General features: G+C 32.8%; 3 protein-coding genes and 1 non-coding gene across 4 annotated transcripts in view; 2 read left to right on the forward strand and 2 right to left on the reverse strand.

The window, feature by feature from the left end:
- Positions 1–3936: 3936 nt before the first annotated feature.
- LOC102582717 (proteasome subunit alpha type-6) lies at positions 3937–8492 on the forward strand. The gene is made up of 9 exons (XM_006345202.1): positions 3937–4124; positions 4274–4368; positions 5085–5166; positions 5629–5725; positions 6100–6158; positions 6289–6371; positions 7148–7243; positions 7730–7789; positions 8145–8492. Exons 1-9 carry the CDS (start codon positions 4049–4051, stop codon positions 8235–8237), a joined length of 741 nt encoding a protein of 246 aa, XP_006345264.1. The 5' UTR covers positions 3937–4048; the 3' UTR covers positions 8238–8492.
- A 589-nt stretch (positions 8493–9081) lies between these two features.
- LOC102591534 (protein LURP-one-related 6) lies at positions 9082–11447 on the reverse strand. Its single transcript, XM_006345224.2, has 3 exons — positions 11211–11447; positions 9858–10103; positions 9082–9282 (listed from the first exon to the last, which is right to left on the reverse strand). The coding sequence occupies exons 1-3, from the start codon at positions 11427–11429 to the stop codon at positions 9139–9141; spliced, it is 609 nt and encodes a 202-aa protein (XP_006345286.1). The 5' UTR covers positions 11430–11447; the 3' UTR covers positions 9082–9138.
- A 1506-nt stretch (positions 11448–12953) lies between these two features.
- Positions 12954–13035, forward strand: TRNAS-GCU (transfer RNA serine (anticodon GCU)). The gene has a single exon. It is a non-coding gene; the product is annotated as a tRNA-Ser (tRNA).
- A 1342-nt stretch (positions 13036–14377) lies between these two features.
- The window catches only part of LOC102583049 (RING-box protein 1a), a 9759-nt gene continuing 7953 nt past the window's right edge, over positions 14378–16183 (reverse strand). Inside the window, exons 4-5 of the mRNA XM_006345203.1 lie at positions 14767–14838; positions 14378–14677 (exon numbers count right to left, since the gene is read on the reverse strand). Of these exons, the coding sequence (XP_006345265.1) occupies positions 14640–14677; positions 14767–14838 (110 nt within the window). The 3' untranslated portion in view covers positions 14378–14639. The remainder of the gene's footprint in view (positions 14678–14766; positions 14839–16183) is intronic.

A 16183-nucleotide genomic window follows, 5' to 3' on the forward strand; every position in this document is an offset into this window, starting at 1 on the left:
TGATTTGAATTTAGTTGGTCTGAATTTGATCTTTAATGTGCATTTTAAACGTCGGATAGGAAATCAGAAAAAAAAAAATACTAATACAATATTTTTATTTTTCCACACTGAAATTTAGTGTTCAATATTCATACTAAAGCTTACTAATTTATTTTGAGAAAGCATTTTTAATACAATAGTTCTTCCATGCTTGGACTCGAAGGGCTTTCAAGTTTCAAATATTTTTATTTTTTTTTATAGATCCAAACCTAGAGATATCTGATTAAGAATAAAAAAAAATATATGACTATTACAAAAGTAGTTGAAATGCGGTGCAATTGTGCTTAGTATTTTAATGAGTAGTTTTTTATATTTGTCTATGTGTGGTCCATTTGTAGATCTCATGTACTTTTTTTAATATATTTTTTATTTGATATTTGAAATTTATAATAGAGATTCAATTAAATTTGTATTATATATTATAAGGTTCATTTGAGAATATCACTTTCAATATGATTTTATTCACTCTTTTGATTTTAAAATTTTATTCTTACTTTAAAAAGAATTTAATTATAATTACGTAAATATCTAAAATATGATTTAAATAACAAACTAAATAAATAATCTTAAACTATCTATCAAGTCAACCATTAATATTACGTGAATTAAGAGGGTGGGAGTAACATTTATGCTTTTATGAATGTTCATTTTGATTTGTGCACCCTCTTGTGTTTTTTGAAAGAAGGTTTGCTTGATATGAAATACTATATTAAATTTTGATTAATGTGAATTCTCATGGTATAAAGTTTATTTAAAGATTTGAAGATCTGAATTTGAAATTTTTAGTAAGATTTATTTAAGAATTTGAACATCAGACATCTAAATATAAAAATATTATTTAAATACATAATTTAATTTTGATTATACATTAATACATATCTAGACACCTTAACTTTTTATCACTGTATCAGTTAAATATTTTAACTTGGAAAATGATCATCTAGATACCTTCAAAATTTATATGTCATGTTCAGTGGCGGATCCAGGATTTAGAGTTCGGGGGTGCCAAATAAACTTATCAATTAAATTAATTTTATATTTGATTAAATTATTCGCCTTTTCGATATATATCATAAATCAATCAATAAAATATAAATAATAAGATATTACAAATCCACACTCCACACTAAAAGCATGAAGTTAACAAATTTAAAACTTTCAATAATATTACTATTTACTAATATTATAAATATTCAACATTCATTTACAATTGTCCTCGACGAGTTTTCATATTCTGAAAACGATCGATAATGACATCATTACTAACATTTATAAATACATCACGCTCTATGTAACACACTAGACAATCATTTAAATATTGATTACCAATACTATTCCGCACTTCATTTTTTATGTGCTTCATTGACGAAAATGCTCTCTCCACAGTTGCCGTAGCAACAGGTAAAATCAAAGTCAACTTTACAAGTAAATAAACAAGTGAATAAGTCTCCGCGAGATTTGCTTCAACCAATGCCTTCGCCAAATCATGAATTCCTTGCAAGTTGGAGAACTTGGGATTACCACTTCGCATATGAATAATGAAAGTATCGAGTTGATAGCTCAAATCTCTAATTTTTCCATCATCAAACTCACTTGGATAACACTTTGCTAAAGTCATGATTTTACCTTTGTCAAAATTAGAGAAAGAATTGACCGGATTCAAGCTACCCATCCCAAGAAGCAAATCACCACTCACTACATCAAAACGGTCATTAAGTTCTTGAAGTTGCACATCAATGACAGCAAAAAAGACTTATTTAATAAATTTAGTTAATAATTTTTTTAAATAACAATTAGTAAAGAATATGATGTATTATTAATTTTAATGACATGGATTTGACATGTCATCTATTCAAAGGAGAGTGAGCTACACATATGGTAGGAGAGGTTTAAAAATCTTTTTTTGATTGAGTTTAAGGGTTTAGTTGGTAAATGATTAAGTAGAAGGATTCACAATACAAACACATACAAGTACAGGGGTCTACCAGACCCTTTTGCCAAATCTAAAAAGGTAACATATAAAAAGAAACCGTGGAAGTAGTAAACTATGCTCTTTTGCAATGAATCATACAGACATGTATTTAGTGAATAAATAAATGATCACTATGTTATGACAAATAAATCATCTCTAGAAACATATTATAATTGTACTACATGAATTATACAAGTATACCGCTGATTACACAATATGAGTACCCCAACCTATAAATATTATCTTATACATTCTGAAAATATGAATTATTAATCGATCAAAATGCGGGGGTAATTACTTTCAAAATTAGGACACACAACTGATGTTGTTCAAACTATATCTCAATTGGGATAAAAAGTGGCACACTTTATATTTGGGAAAATGCATAAGTACCCCCCCAGCCTATACCCGAAAATCCCAGAGACACACCTAACCTTTACTAAGGTCCTATTACCCCCCCGAACTTAATTTATCTATAATATTCTACCCCTTTTTGGCCTACGTGGCACTAGTTTGTGGGCCCAGCGCATGTTGACATTTTTTTCAAGGATAGTGCCACGTAGGCCAAAAAGGGGTAGAATATTATAGATAAATTAAGTTCGGGGGGGTAATAGGACCTTAGTAAAGGTTAGGTGTGTCTCTGGGATTTCGGGCATAGGCTGAGGGGGTACTTATGCATTTTCCCCTTTATATTTATATAAATATTATGTATATATACCTATGTATATATAGAGTTTCCGTCGAAGTTCGGGGGTGGCGTGGCACCCCCACTGCCCTTGATAGGTCCGCCCCTGGTCATGTTTAATAAAGATGAGTTGGACTGTTTAATTATCAATTGCAAACAAATTAAAGTGTCTAGATATACACTATTAAAATTACAATGTTTACTTGTGACTTGCCAACTAATGATTATGCATATGCCTATTTGAAAACATAAAACACAGGATAGATATTAAATAATTTCGAAAATAATAGGGATAAATTTGGTCCTTTTTTGTTTAGAAAAAACTTAATATATGGTTAGACTCTTACAATTTGTTTGGATGGTTGTTAGTCGTTACATGTTGTATTGTATTCTATTGTATCGTTAGTTTGAATATTATATTTGTTTTGATTGTTACTTAAATTTCATTTTATCTTATTGTTTAAATTCATCGTTAAGTAATAACGAAAAGTCTCATTTTGTGTAACAATCAATTTGGTGTGATCGTCGATTACCTTATATTTTCTTCTCATTTTATTTTTACTTATTATTTAATAATCTTGTTTTAACCTTTATTGTACCTTTTCATAGTATCTTTATCTCATAACTTACTCTCTTTTTTTAAGGTTTATCATTCAAATTGTTGATGTGTGACATTACGTGACAACGACAAATGGTACAATCTATCTACGTGATGTTTTTATTAAAGTAATATATTATGAAACGATTGGTAACAACTATCCAAACAATTTGCTACACTTGTCATGATATTCCATTCAGATACTCAAATTTACGCGTCAATTGAGCACATCAACTACTAATACAGTGTTTCAGTCACACACTTTCGATTTTAATTATTCTTTTTTGTGTGGGTGCTCTAATTCGTCTATTAGATAGTTAAGTTAACCACATCAAATATATCATGGTTTTGAATTATACACAATCACCTCAATAAGTTGTAAACTCCCAAACATTTTCTATTTGAGATTGATGCTCCTTTAATTACATGTTCTCCTCAATAAACGTAAAATTCCTATCATTTTCTATTTGAGATTGACGAATGAAACATATGATCCAAAAAAATGATATATTTTATATGGTTAACTTAACTAACTAATAAACGAACAAAAACACTTATAATACGTATCACATTCAATTAGACAAACAAGACTTAAAGAGGGTATTTTCGTAACTTCAATACACCCCTCAGGAACAAAGCTTCCTCTTCTTCTTCTCCACGAAATCTACCATTTCTTATACTGAAAAAAACCCTAAAATCAGTTCGACAAAAGTTTTCAGATCGAACTGAGAAAATCAAATCGTAGAATCGAACAATGAGTCGAGGAAGTGGAGGCGGATACGATCGTCACATTACGATCTTCTCACCTGAAGGTCGTCTCTTTCAAGTCGGTAAGCATTTTCATTTTTTTCTTCTTATAACTCGATTTGAATTTTGGAACTAATATGTGAATTTTCTCCAGTTTAATCGTATTTTTGTTCGATTTTGTGTCATTTGTGATAAGTTTTAGGTTTTTTGTTACTTTTTTTTGTGTGAACAGAATATGCGTTTAAGGCTGTGAAGGCAGCTGGAATCACATCTATTGGTGTCCGTGGAAAGGATTCTGTTTGTGTTGTTACTCAGAAGAAAGTCCCTGTAAGTGTCAATATTTGGTGCAATTTGTAAATCATTAGTGTTTTTGCTCTGTTGAGAGGCTTGTAGGTCTGTAAGGGAAAGTGAGATGCTTAGGGAACCTCTAGTGTTCTAGAGCTCCTAATTTGTGATCAGGGAGAATGTTTTTAGTATTCCAGTGAAATGGGCTTGAATAAAGCAGAATAGATATGGAGGATTTGTAAAAGGATTGAATCTTCGTTGTTTGACTTTGTTTGTGTTGTTGCTCTGAATAAAGTCACTGTAAGTTCAATTTTTGGTACAATTTGTAAATCATTAGTGTTTTTGTTCTGTTAAGAAACTTGTACGTCGGTGTACAGAAAAGTGAGAGATTTAGAGAACCTCTAGTTTTCTAGAGCTCGTAATTTGGATCAAAAGACTTATTCCAGTGAATTGGGCTTGAATAAAGAAGAATAGATGTAGAGGATTCATGAAACCAGCCCCAGCTAATTTGAAGTTGAAACTTAGTTGATCAATAGTATCGTTGTATTTTCCACCCGATGTAGGATTACTGATATAGCAAAGGTTGGGGGAATTGTGAGAAAAGGACACCATTGTTTTGAATATATTGATCAGATAGTGTTGTAGTTTGTTCTGGTATATCCTATTTATGTTGACTTGATGTTCCTAAAAGTAGACCCGTAATTTTGGAAATTGTGAGTTACATGGAGTTTGAAGTTTTGTGTATTTTGGCTGAGCAGGACAAGCTATTGGATCAGACCAGTGTATCCCATTTGTTCCCAATTACCAAGTATCTTGGACTATTGGCTACTGGCATGACAGGTTTGCACTCTTTTATGGGGTTCAAGGAGTATATGGCAAATGATGGTTTTAATCTTTTTTTGATAAACTATCAGTTAATAAAGATTCTTTATATATCTATCCAATTTTTTCTCTGCAAGCAAAAGTAAACATGTTGATTTATCTTCCTTTTTGTGATAATGCATATTTGTGGCAAAAATGTGAAAATTTGCACTCTCAATTTTCCAGTATGGATGCCTGCGAATCTCTTTTAGCATGGTTGCTTAGCCCCAATAGAGAACACTTCACAACTGAGGCTATTGATTTAATTTTATGAACTAATTAGAGACAACTTTGAGTAAAAAAATAATTCACTTATCTTGTATTAGGTTTATTTAGCTATGTATCATATTGCTTTCAATCTGTGACTATGAGAATAGGAACGCGTAGCTCCTTCCAGAGCTTATGATTCCATAATTTGCTTTGACTTGTCCTCAATTTCAGCTGATGCAAGAACTTTGGTTCAACAAGCTCGAAATGAAGCTGCTGAGTTTCGCTTTAAATATGGTTATGAAATGCCAGCAGATGTACTGTCTAAATGGTATTCCCTTTGCTTAATAATATTTTTCTCTATGTACTTGCCCAGTTAATACTGCAGAGTGCCATCGTCAATGGTCTTTTTCTAGGTTAAAAGGAAATGCAAACTTTTGGTAGGGCAGGAGCAGCTTATGATATGTCACATATCTTATATGATCTCTCCATCAACTTCTAATTTCTGAAGCTATCAAATGTTTAGTTAATTTATTAGAGGAAGCAAGTTAAATAGATTGAGAATATTATAAATGCTCTTTAGTTGGCACTATGTAAATACATCAGCTAGAATGCATAACAGATAAAAGTACATATGCGAGAGGAATATCCAGCTTTAATTTAGCAGTGATATTATATAATGATCTGTAGAGCATGTATTTTCAGGATTGCAGACAAGTCCCAGGTGTACACACAGCATGCCTATATGAGACCCCTTGGAGTAGGTTTGTTGCTGGCCCCTTTGATTCTTGTGAAGCCTCTCCCACTTTTCTTTTGTTGGTGAGGAAAGAGGGGAATGCATTTCTGCGTCTACATTTTTATTCATTCTTCTTTTGTCTCTTCTTTGATGCATAGTTGCTATGATTTTGGGCATCGATGAGGAGAAAGGCCCCCAACTCTTCAAATGTGACCCCGCTGGTCATTTTTTTGGTCATAAGGTATTTGTTGAATTTGATGATCTTTTCTGAATAAAAGCTGATTCAGTTTTTCCTGCTTATGGGTAGCCATTTGGTGATTGCCTTCCCATATCTCTCAAATTTACAACATTGAGTGGCATCTTTCTTTGTTCATACCAATGTACCATAGCCTCGAGCTACATCAAATCTTTTCTAACGCTATTGTCCCAATGTCTTCAATCATGTTCTAGCACCACTTTGTAGCTTAGTTGTACAAAGAACATAAACCAACCAGGTGGTTTGAACCCATTGATGGTTCAAGTGGCACATTCAAATTCTAATCCTGAAAAATCCTACTATAATTCATTCTATTTAAAAGTATGTAAAATCCTGTAATTCAAAGGATGATTTTACTTTGGATCTGAAAACCTGATTTAGATTTTGTAAGGAAATTGATGATATTCTACTATTATCACCCACCTTTTTCAATATGAATTAAAGCATGCACATGAGAAGATTTCTGGATGAGTTGAAAGGTAGATGCTAGACTTCATGATTCCCTGCTTTGCTTTTTTAATATTTAATCGGTGCTTACACTGACCTTATAAGACCCAGACGTATGAATACCATGTTGTAATTACTAGCAAACGGTGATCGCTTCCTTTGGATATGCTTCCATAATATCTTATATTTACAGTGTACGAGAGGACATTGAGGGCTTTTAAGTGTCCCGTCTTGAGATTCTTTGAAAGTATTGATACTTTGAAGGCTTTTCTTCTTGTTTATGACGGTATTACATTTATTGACCTTGGTTGCAGGCTACAAGTGCTGGATCTAAAGAGCAAGAGGCAATTAACTTTTTGGAGAAGAAAATGAAAAATAACCCTGCTTTCTCCTATGAGGAAACTGTTCAGGTAAAAAGGGAAGGGTGTACACAGATGTGGTTTAAGGTTTTTATTATCTTTCTGTTGTTCTGTTCGTCACTGTATATACTAGCAAAAGACTACACAATTTATCATCTTATTGTGTAATTGACTACGGAAATTTTGATAAAAAAATAGAACTTGAGACTTGGTTATTGTTAAATTTAAGATATTAAAGTTGATATAACCTCCTAATGAAATCTGGAAGCGGCTTTCTCTATCATTTACCAGAACAGGTAAATGGATTTTTTGTTGAAGCCTTAGAACTCTTAATTTGACTAGTGCTTACAGTTTTGCAGATGTTTGAAATAAATTGTACAAGCTCTACATTTGATTGTGATCGAGCACAATTTTATTTGTTAAGTTTTCAGTATATTGTGTTCATGTACTTTTTAGAATTCTGTGTGTATGAGGTTTGATGTTGAAGTTCAGAGGATGCACTTTACTGTTGCTGATACATTATTTGTTGTTCTGCAGACCACTATTTCTGCTCTTCAATCTGTTCTGCAAGAGGATTTCAAGGCCAGTGAAATTGAGGTAATTTGTTTCTTTCCACATATTATCCGCCATTGATTATTGCAGTTATTACTTTATTATTACCTATGTTGATCACCTCTCGAGTGGAAGAGGAAAAGGAGAGGAGGGGGAGCGCAGTGATTTTTCATATTACATGGTTTTTCTTCGAAGGAGTCGTTTCTTATTCTTGTTTGGGGATGGGGATTGATTACTTAATGAAATACTTGAGTTGCACCTGGGAACGTTACCACCCCACGACCACAAGATAGAGATGAGACCTTTATCACACAATTGGGTTGACCTTTATTGTCTTAGGTGGGATTGTAGTGCAATCATTTTCCTGCTTCGTCTCATAATGTCGTCTGGTCTTTGGCAGGTTGGTGTTGTGAGGAAAGAAGATCCCGTCTTTAGAGTGTTAACTACTGAGGAAATCGACGAGCATTTAACAGCCATCAGTGAGCGTGACTGATTAGCCACATGATACAGTCTGTTTTCAGTTAGAAATGTATGCTTTGCTATCAAGACTTACAAAAGATCCCATTTGATTGTTAGTTGCTATCAATCCTTCTGCATATGCTGATAATGAGTTTCCATTTGTCAAATGTAAACATTTCTTGGGATCTTCTTAGTTTCAACAAAACGTTTGAATCCTTCAATTACTATCTATCTACTGTCTTTTGTACTTCGATTATCATACTATTTTATTATAGTTATTGTCCCTTTTTTTCCCCTCTAGATTGCTATGTCATGCTTTCTATAGTATTTTACGATGATTTCTTCACTTTCATTATTTCCTTTTTGATGTGCTTTTCTTTGAGTTGAGGGTCTTATCATAAACAACTTCTCTACCTCCTAAGGTAGGGATGAGATATGCATATACACTCTACCCTTTCTAGACTCTACAACTCTATTTATGAGATTATATTGGGTATGTTGTTTGCTGAGTGTTTCACGTGTTTTATATCTAAATAAATTTATTCTGTAAAAATATACAATTTTCTCTTCTTACACTAGCCAATGCATCTTTTTTGTTCATCGGGTTCTGAATAAATTATTTATACTTGCTAAATGAATTTCTCGATTTTGTTGAATTAATGAACTTCTATATTGTGGCAACTAGAGGTTATATTCGTCTCTAGCCAAAAACATCAAAAATACATATATAAACACTCATTTTCATTGAATACAAAAGTACGTACGTAATTGAATACATAAAGTAATTTAAAGATTGTAATGAAACAATATTCTCATCAATTCTAAATGATGAAGTTGATTATGACAAGAATCTTTCATATAACTTTAGGAATAATTAATAAGTGGTGACCATTTTCTTATTTGCCACTACACATATAGAAAAAAAGATTAATTAATTAGCATCTTGTAGATCCTTCATATATGTAATCAAGAATTGCAATCACTCCAACAACAAAGGCTTGATCTATTCCTGCCTTAATAGTCAATGTGTACACATCTTTGTTTGGCATCACTTGTTGCAACTCTTTCCTAGCTCCAACCTGCATAGACTATTATTATTTTTACTATTTATAAAAGGATATAATATAACTTATCAGTTTAAGTTATACACACTACCAGTCTAAGGAGTGGCCAGCGATAACATGATTCTCATACCAAGGGAGTTCATCATTTGTTATACATAATGTGATTTTTTGATAGAGGGGTTCGACTCATGAATTTCCTTCCTCCTCTCTAGTTCCGTCCATGAGTATAAGGATTTTTTATATCATCAAGTAATTTTTATCTTATACAAGGTGACATATCTTATTTTCAAGATTGCAAACTACATATTTAAAAAAAGTTTATCAGTAGATATCTTTAAGCAATCGAACAGTGCAAAAGATAATATATTATTGTTAGTGTAACGATTTTTCTCACTTTTATGTTTGTTTTTAAGTTCTTGAAAGAACCAATAATAGATCATATACTCATTGGGACCTTATCTCTATCTTGAAAGAGATAGAGAGGTTGTTTTCGATAACACCCTTCAAGTTCTTGAAAGAACGTCTTAAAAAACAAAAATATACTTTATACGAAAAACATATCACCATTCAAAATGAAATTAATTATTTACCTTTGCAACTACATTGCCATTGGAGTCAATAATGCTACAAGTCCTATCAGGGAAAAAACCAGCAATTTGAAAATTCTTGTGATTTTTGTAGTCATTTGATTCAATTGAAATCTTGATTGGCATTTTCTTGAAGAAACAAGAATTATTGGGCTCTTTCAAGCAAAATACCAACTTTTCAGAACCTTCAAAATCTTTACTATAACCCTTCCATTTCTTTTGCATGCTTAGTGCTTCAATTACTCCTCCCTGAAAATTGAAAGGTATGAATCAATCATCAGAGGCGAATTCGAGATTTAGAGTCAATTTACTTAAAATAAAATAATTTATCATATGAATATACGTCGTAGACTTTTTTCCTATATGATCAGTTTAACTTCTAGAAACTTACCATACAGTAGATCTTTTATGCTATCAGGTTGAGAAAATAACTATATGTTTACTATACGACGTACGTATATCCATGAAAAGTGAGATTAGTCTTGTAAAAAATAAGACATGTCATTAAAAAAATAATATGTTAACCATACGTATGTCCATAAAAATGAAATCAATCCTCGTGAAAAATATGATATTTATCGAAAAGATAACTATATGTTAACGAATGTATGCCCATAAAAAATAGATTAGTCTTATGGAAAATAAGAAAGATCATCTATAAAATAACTATACACGTGTTTATTGTCCATAGGTTCATAAAAAGTGAGACTAGTCTCCTAGAAAATAAGGTTATATGTATGCATGTGTATATATATAAGTAAATAATTTGAGGGGGGGGGGGGGGGAAAAAAAAAATTTAAATTGTTGCGAGATATAGGAAATTGTCATTTTCGAACAGACTAGAAAGACGTGTCACATAAAATGGCACAGAGGGAGTAAGATATAAGATGGGCTGGTATAATTGATGTAGCTACTTTTCATATCATGCTTCACAAACTATTCATATCTTCTATATTTTTATTTGTTTATTTTTGTCTTTGTGATGTTTTATTTTAGTTTATCTTCAAACCTTCAACTCTTAGATCAGCGCGCTCTCTATATTTGATCTTTGATTCATCACACACTGAAGAGCCGAGGGAGGTAATGAAGCAACTTATATGTAGTACCTGAGAGAAAAGTTGCGGGGGGGGGGGGGGGGGGGGGAAGAAAAATATCACACAAGTGAAAACATGCATACAACAATAATAACAACATATCCGGTAAATCCCACAAAGTAGAGTCTGAAAAGGGTAGAGTATATGTACATAGACCTTGCTTATAAGGTGGAAATATTATTTTCGGTAGACCTCGACTCGAAAAAAACTGGTGAAAACATGCATGATAATTAATGCATGTACTAATAATAACAAATATTACCTTTTTCCTAATAAGAAGCAAATCATGTCCATCACTATCTCTTAGAATAACTTGATCTTTTTTACCAAGAATTCCACATCCATCAACTTTGAAAACAACATTTTGTGTACAATTATTTGTGACTATAAATCCACCACCATTTACAACATGTGGACGACTTCTTACTACAAGAACAACCTCAGAATTTGAACAAAATACCTTACTAACAACAACAGCCATTTTTGAGACTTTTTTTGAGTTGATTGTGGTTGTTTTTGACAACAAAATTGATATAGTATGTGTATTTATAGGTTATACTATGTAGAAAGTAGAAAGTGATTATTGAAAAAAAAATAATCAAAGTTTGGTAGAGTCTTGATTGACTTATTGTATCAACTTCAAGAATCTTCTTGACTATAACATGGAGTTTGAAAGTTTGTATTGCTTGTACCTTACACTACTAAAAGAACAAGAAGTCGCGAGGGATAAATTTTGTAGCTAAACGTTAAAATCTATCACTAATTCTATTTAGCGATTGTATAATTATTTAATGCAACATTTGGTAATTGGCGGGATCGTCAATTAATATTCACTTTTAAGTTCGTATAAAAATTTATGTATTATTTTATGCGAAATAAAATACTACAAAACAAGTATATGTATATTGGCAATATGCAAGGTTCAAACTATTTAAAGAGAAGAATATAATGCACTTAGAGTAAGTAAGTATGTGTACAACAATATATATCCTTTCATTATTAATCACCACGTAACAATTTCTTCATTATTAATCACATATCTGAAATAACTAGTATATGAATCAAACAAGTGTTGCATATCCTTAATCAGATATTTCAGGTTCGAGTCTTGCTAGGTACAAGATCGTCTTTAATTGTTAGAGAGTGTTTTATCGTTCAATACAAAACTTCCTGATATAAATCTAAATTTAATCATATCGACCTTAATTTGAGTACTAAATACCGTCAAAGAAAAAAATGAACCACACAAGTCAGCATGTTAATTAGTTTAATTAATTGATGAATGTCCTTCACAATCAATTCAAAAAGGTATATATATATTTTACTTCTTCATTTTAACCTTCTAATATTACTAATAATTGAATGTGCTTAACAAGCAATATTTCAAAAAGGGTATGTTTTCTTTTTTCTATGTTAACCTTATAATAGTAGTTTAAATATAATGAATGACTTTTACAAGCAATTCAATAAAGGGTACTTGAACCTTTTGAAGTTTGGTTGCCTAATTGCTAATTATTTGTATTGGGGAATATTCTTAAGTTGAAAATAGACCCTCTATATGTTTTCTTTATAGCTTGTGTGTATGACATTTCTTCAATAGGGGTAGACTTTTGTGGGTAGTAGAATCTTTATGACTTTGAATTGAAGTTATTTGCTATAATTGTTCTCTTTTTTTTTTTTTTTAATAAATAAAACATAAATTTAATAGCTTTATTGTTCAGTTGAATTCATTATATTCGCCTCAAGTTATATAAATTTATGCAATAAAAATATTTATAGTGTATGCAGTCAAACTCATTTCGTATCCACTCTGACTCTTGAATTTGTTTTTTATTATAATAATATTAATAATAACCATATGTGCTCTAATTATCATTAGTGGAAAAATATTCTTCTAATTTCTAAATTCTTTGATTATTGAAAAATCTTTCCTAGAACTTCCCATTTTTTATTTTTGGGTAGATATTGGTTATATACTAAAATATTTGATAAAATATCAACAAGTGTCGCTTTGGCCGAGTGGTTAAGGCGTGTGCCTGCTAAGTACATGGGGTTTCCCCGCGAGAGTTCGAATCTCTCAGGCGACGTTGCCTTTTTTTTTGGCTTTTGGTTTTTGATTCTTTCGAGCTGAGGGTCTATCGGAAATAGACTCTCTCTATCTACCTTTAAAGTTTTTTGTTTTTTTGGTTCTTCCGAACTGAGTAGTAAAGTAAGATTTGTGTATGCTCTAAGGTAGTGATAACCCACCTTGTGAGATGTTGGTCTATCTACCTCTTAGGAAGTGGTAAGATTTGTGTACAGTCTACCCTCCAGAAGCTCAACCTTATGGGATTATAGTGGATATGTTGTTGTTGGTTCTTCCTCGATGGAGGAGTAGAAGTGTTGGTAGGACATCATGAATGATCGACTCGTTTGCCTAATAGAATCTCACAAAATCTCTTTGGCGACATTTCCCTCTCTTTTTTTTTGGCTTTTGGTTCTTTCGAGGATCTATCGAAAATAGATCTCTCTATCTACCTTTAAAGTTTTTTTCTTTTTGGTTATAGACTCTCTCTATCTACCTTTAAAGTTTTTTGATTTTTTTGGTTCCTCCGAGTTGAGTGGTAAAGTAAGATGTGCGTACGCTCTAAGGTTGTGGTAACCCATCTTGTGAGATGTTGTTCTATCTACCTTTTCGAAAGTCGTACAGTTTGCATACAGCCTATCCTCCACAAACTCCACATTGTGGGATTACCTGGATATGTTGTTGTTGGTTCTTCCTTGATGGAGGGGTAGAAGCGTTGGTAGGACGTCATGAATGATCGATTCGTTTGCATAATAGTTTCACGAAATCTTCCCTTTTTATCTTCAATTAGACAATTACATCATAAAATAACTTGTAAACTTTTTAAACTTTATTATGACCGCCTTTCATTGGTTGTCCCTGAAATCCATTCTTTTTGAGTTTGAGGTTGCAGAATGAGTTCATCAAGATTATTTTTATCGACATATCTTTGTTCTCGATACTTTGATTACTTTCATGTTTATTTTTATGAACCAATGAATATTATAATTTGATACATAATAAATTATATATACATATTATTCTTTTATAAACAATCGAATAGGTTTGATGTTCGATAATCAATATCCCAGGAGGCAAAGAAGATTGTATTTATAATACCTCTAGCTATCTGTTAAGTACATGACCTTTATAGTCATCTTCAAAAAATGAAGTTGCTACCCCTAAAAAGAAAGCCTATTTCGCAAGTGTTTTTCTAGAGGCGGAGTCAAAATTTAAGATCATGAATAATCAACCTTAGAGGTTGTTACCAATAGACCCTTGGCTCACAAGAAAAGAAGAGTTTGAAGAACAATTATACGAAAATAAGACGGCAAAAAAACATGATACAAAACAAATAGAGCACCAAATAGTAATGAACACCGAAGAACAAAGAAAATATGTGATATCCAAATATGATTACGAATAAGATATGGTTAGTCTCCAATCACATTTCATTCTTCTGAGGCAACCTAAAACAGACATGCGACAATTAAAAACATAGTTCGAGTCATTGCTTTGGATATTTGCAGAGCAAAAACGAAAGGAACATAAGGCAGCAGAATTGTTCTTTTCAATGTCGATGACAGAAAAACTGTAGTGACCATAGTTCCGAAGCTCCTCCCATTCACTGTACACCAACAGTAAATTCTAGTGACCGTACTTCTGAAACTCCCACTCGCTGTTATCTGAAAGAAAAAGCGTGTTGTACTTAATTAGCAGGTAACATACAATGACAGCTTACGTATGCAGAGACGGCAATATATATACAACTTACCAAGTGGACACACTTGACGAGTCTTGAGCCACCTACTAATGCAATGGAAGTGGAATGCATGGTTGCAAACACCTGCAATGATCAACAGATATGGCAAAGAAAAATGATCTTCCAATAACAGATTGCAATCCATAACCAAAATGGCGTAAACAGGTTTAGTGAGTGTAGAGTAACGTTTACGCCAACATTAATTTCATACAGTTAATGGAAAATGTAAATTCTTCACAGAGGAATATTCGACACTTTCTGTACCTTGTCAAGAGTATCTTATCTGTTATCTTCCAGAATTCTTGGCAAAGGATACCACAATTTTTTTATAGGCAAAGAGCTGATATCAGCTTAGAAGGGAAATAACAAATACCAATGCACTTTCTCTGTCCTACTTTCTAGGGCAGTAGAAGACCATTTTTCCGGCAGCAACCACCGGAATCTTAGCCTTTTCTTTCTAAGCCAACAATTATCACCCACTGTGATAATTGCTACACACTTTAGCCTAGGATGGAAGAGAATAGAATTTATTTTAATGCTGGGTTTAAGTCATTTGACATCACTAGATGGAACTCGAGCAAGTCTGAATGGTATGAATGGGTTGAAAGAAGTAGAAAGAAGATGACGAGGTCAGTTATGAGCAAGAAAGCTATGGAATGGATATGTTTCTGCCTGAGAGAGGCTTCAAAGGAGCACAAAAAGGAGACGAGAAGATGGAAACTAGCAGATAGAGAGGCAGAGCTTTTTTGTACTAAGAAGCAAAATGAATATGGGAAATTTATGAGCGTGATAACCTTAAATAGTGGTGGAAGGTCGGGCTTAATCATACCGGAACTTGCATTAAATGCAGGGTGGGTGGATATTGCATTAAAGATTGAGAGATTCATTAAATGTCATCAAAGAGAGAAGGAACATTCTTTCTCAAGGGTGACGGAGGAAGAATACTCTTATGCTGAGGCTGTCCAACAGAGTAAATGGGGGAGCAGTAATTTAAGAAGAGCCGAGATGAACACCAAGAAAGGAAGCATTCTGATTACTAAGCCAGTGAATATTAAGGAGGAAGATCTCCTCAAGAGATGTCTTATAGGATATTGCACTGCAGGAAAGAAGGAGAAACCAACTCTGGCGGATATCAGGAGCTGGTCCTCAACAAACTGGAAAAAGGTCTTTGGAGTCAACATATATGAATTGAACAGCGAAATGTTCCTTTTCGAATTCCCCAATAGATACATGGCGGAATTGATCATCCAAGGCCAATGGAGGTGGAAGAGTAGCATATTTCATCTAGATTGGTGGAGTCCAACAACAGGGTGCACTCCTAGCCCGTCAACTGTGCGTGAAACTTGGATTAGAGTAGTGGGGATTCCATTGCATTTGTGGTCTAGGAAGGTCTTCCAAGAAATTGGGGATCTGTGTGGAGGTTGGATTG

The sequence above is a fragment of the Solanum tuberosum genome, unplaced genomic scaffold (assembly GCF_000226075.1).
Source record: "Solanum tuberosum cultivar DM 1-3 516 R44 unplaced genomic scaffold, SolTub_3.0 scf00063, whole genome shotgun sequence".
NCBI classification, from domain to species: Eukaryota; Viridiplantae; Streptophyta; class Magnoliopsida; order Solanales; family Solanaceae; genus Solanum; species Solanum tuberosum.

Excerpts from the sequence above, each read along its gene's own strand:
- LOC102582717 (XM_006345202.1), top strand. The coding sequence starts at position 4,049 with ATGAGTCGAGGAAGTGGAGGCGGATACGATCGTCACATTACGATCTTC. Across the intron at positions 4,125-4,273 it reads AGGTCGTCTCTTTCAAGTCG|AATATGCGTTTAAGGCTGTG; the intron begins GTAAGCATTTTC and ends TTGTGTGAACAG. Across the intron at positions 7,244-7,729 it reads CCTATGAGGAAACTGTTCAG|ACCACTATTTCTGCTCTTCA; the intron begins GTAAAAAGGGAA and ends GTTGTTCTGCAG.
- LOC102591534 (XM_006345224.2), bottom strand. The coding sequence starts at position 11,429 with ATGGCTGTTGTTGTTAGTAAGGTATTTTGTTCAAATTCTGAGGTTGTT. Across the intron at positions 10,104-11,210 it reads TGCTTCTTATTAGGAAAAAG|GGAGGAGTAATTGAAGCACT; the intron begins GTAATATTTGTT and ends TTCAATTTTCAG. Across the intron at positions 9,283-9,857 it reads ATGGCAATGTAGTTGCAAAG|GTTGGAGCTAGGAAAGAGTT; the intron begins GTAAATAATTAA and ends TAGTCTATGCAG.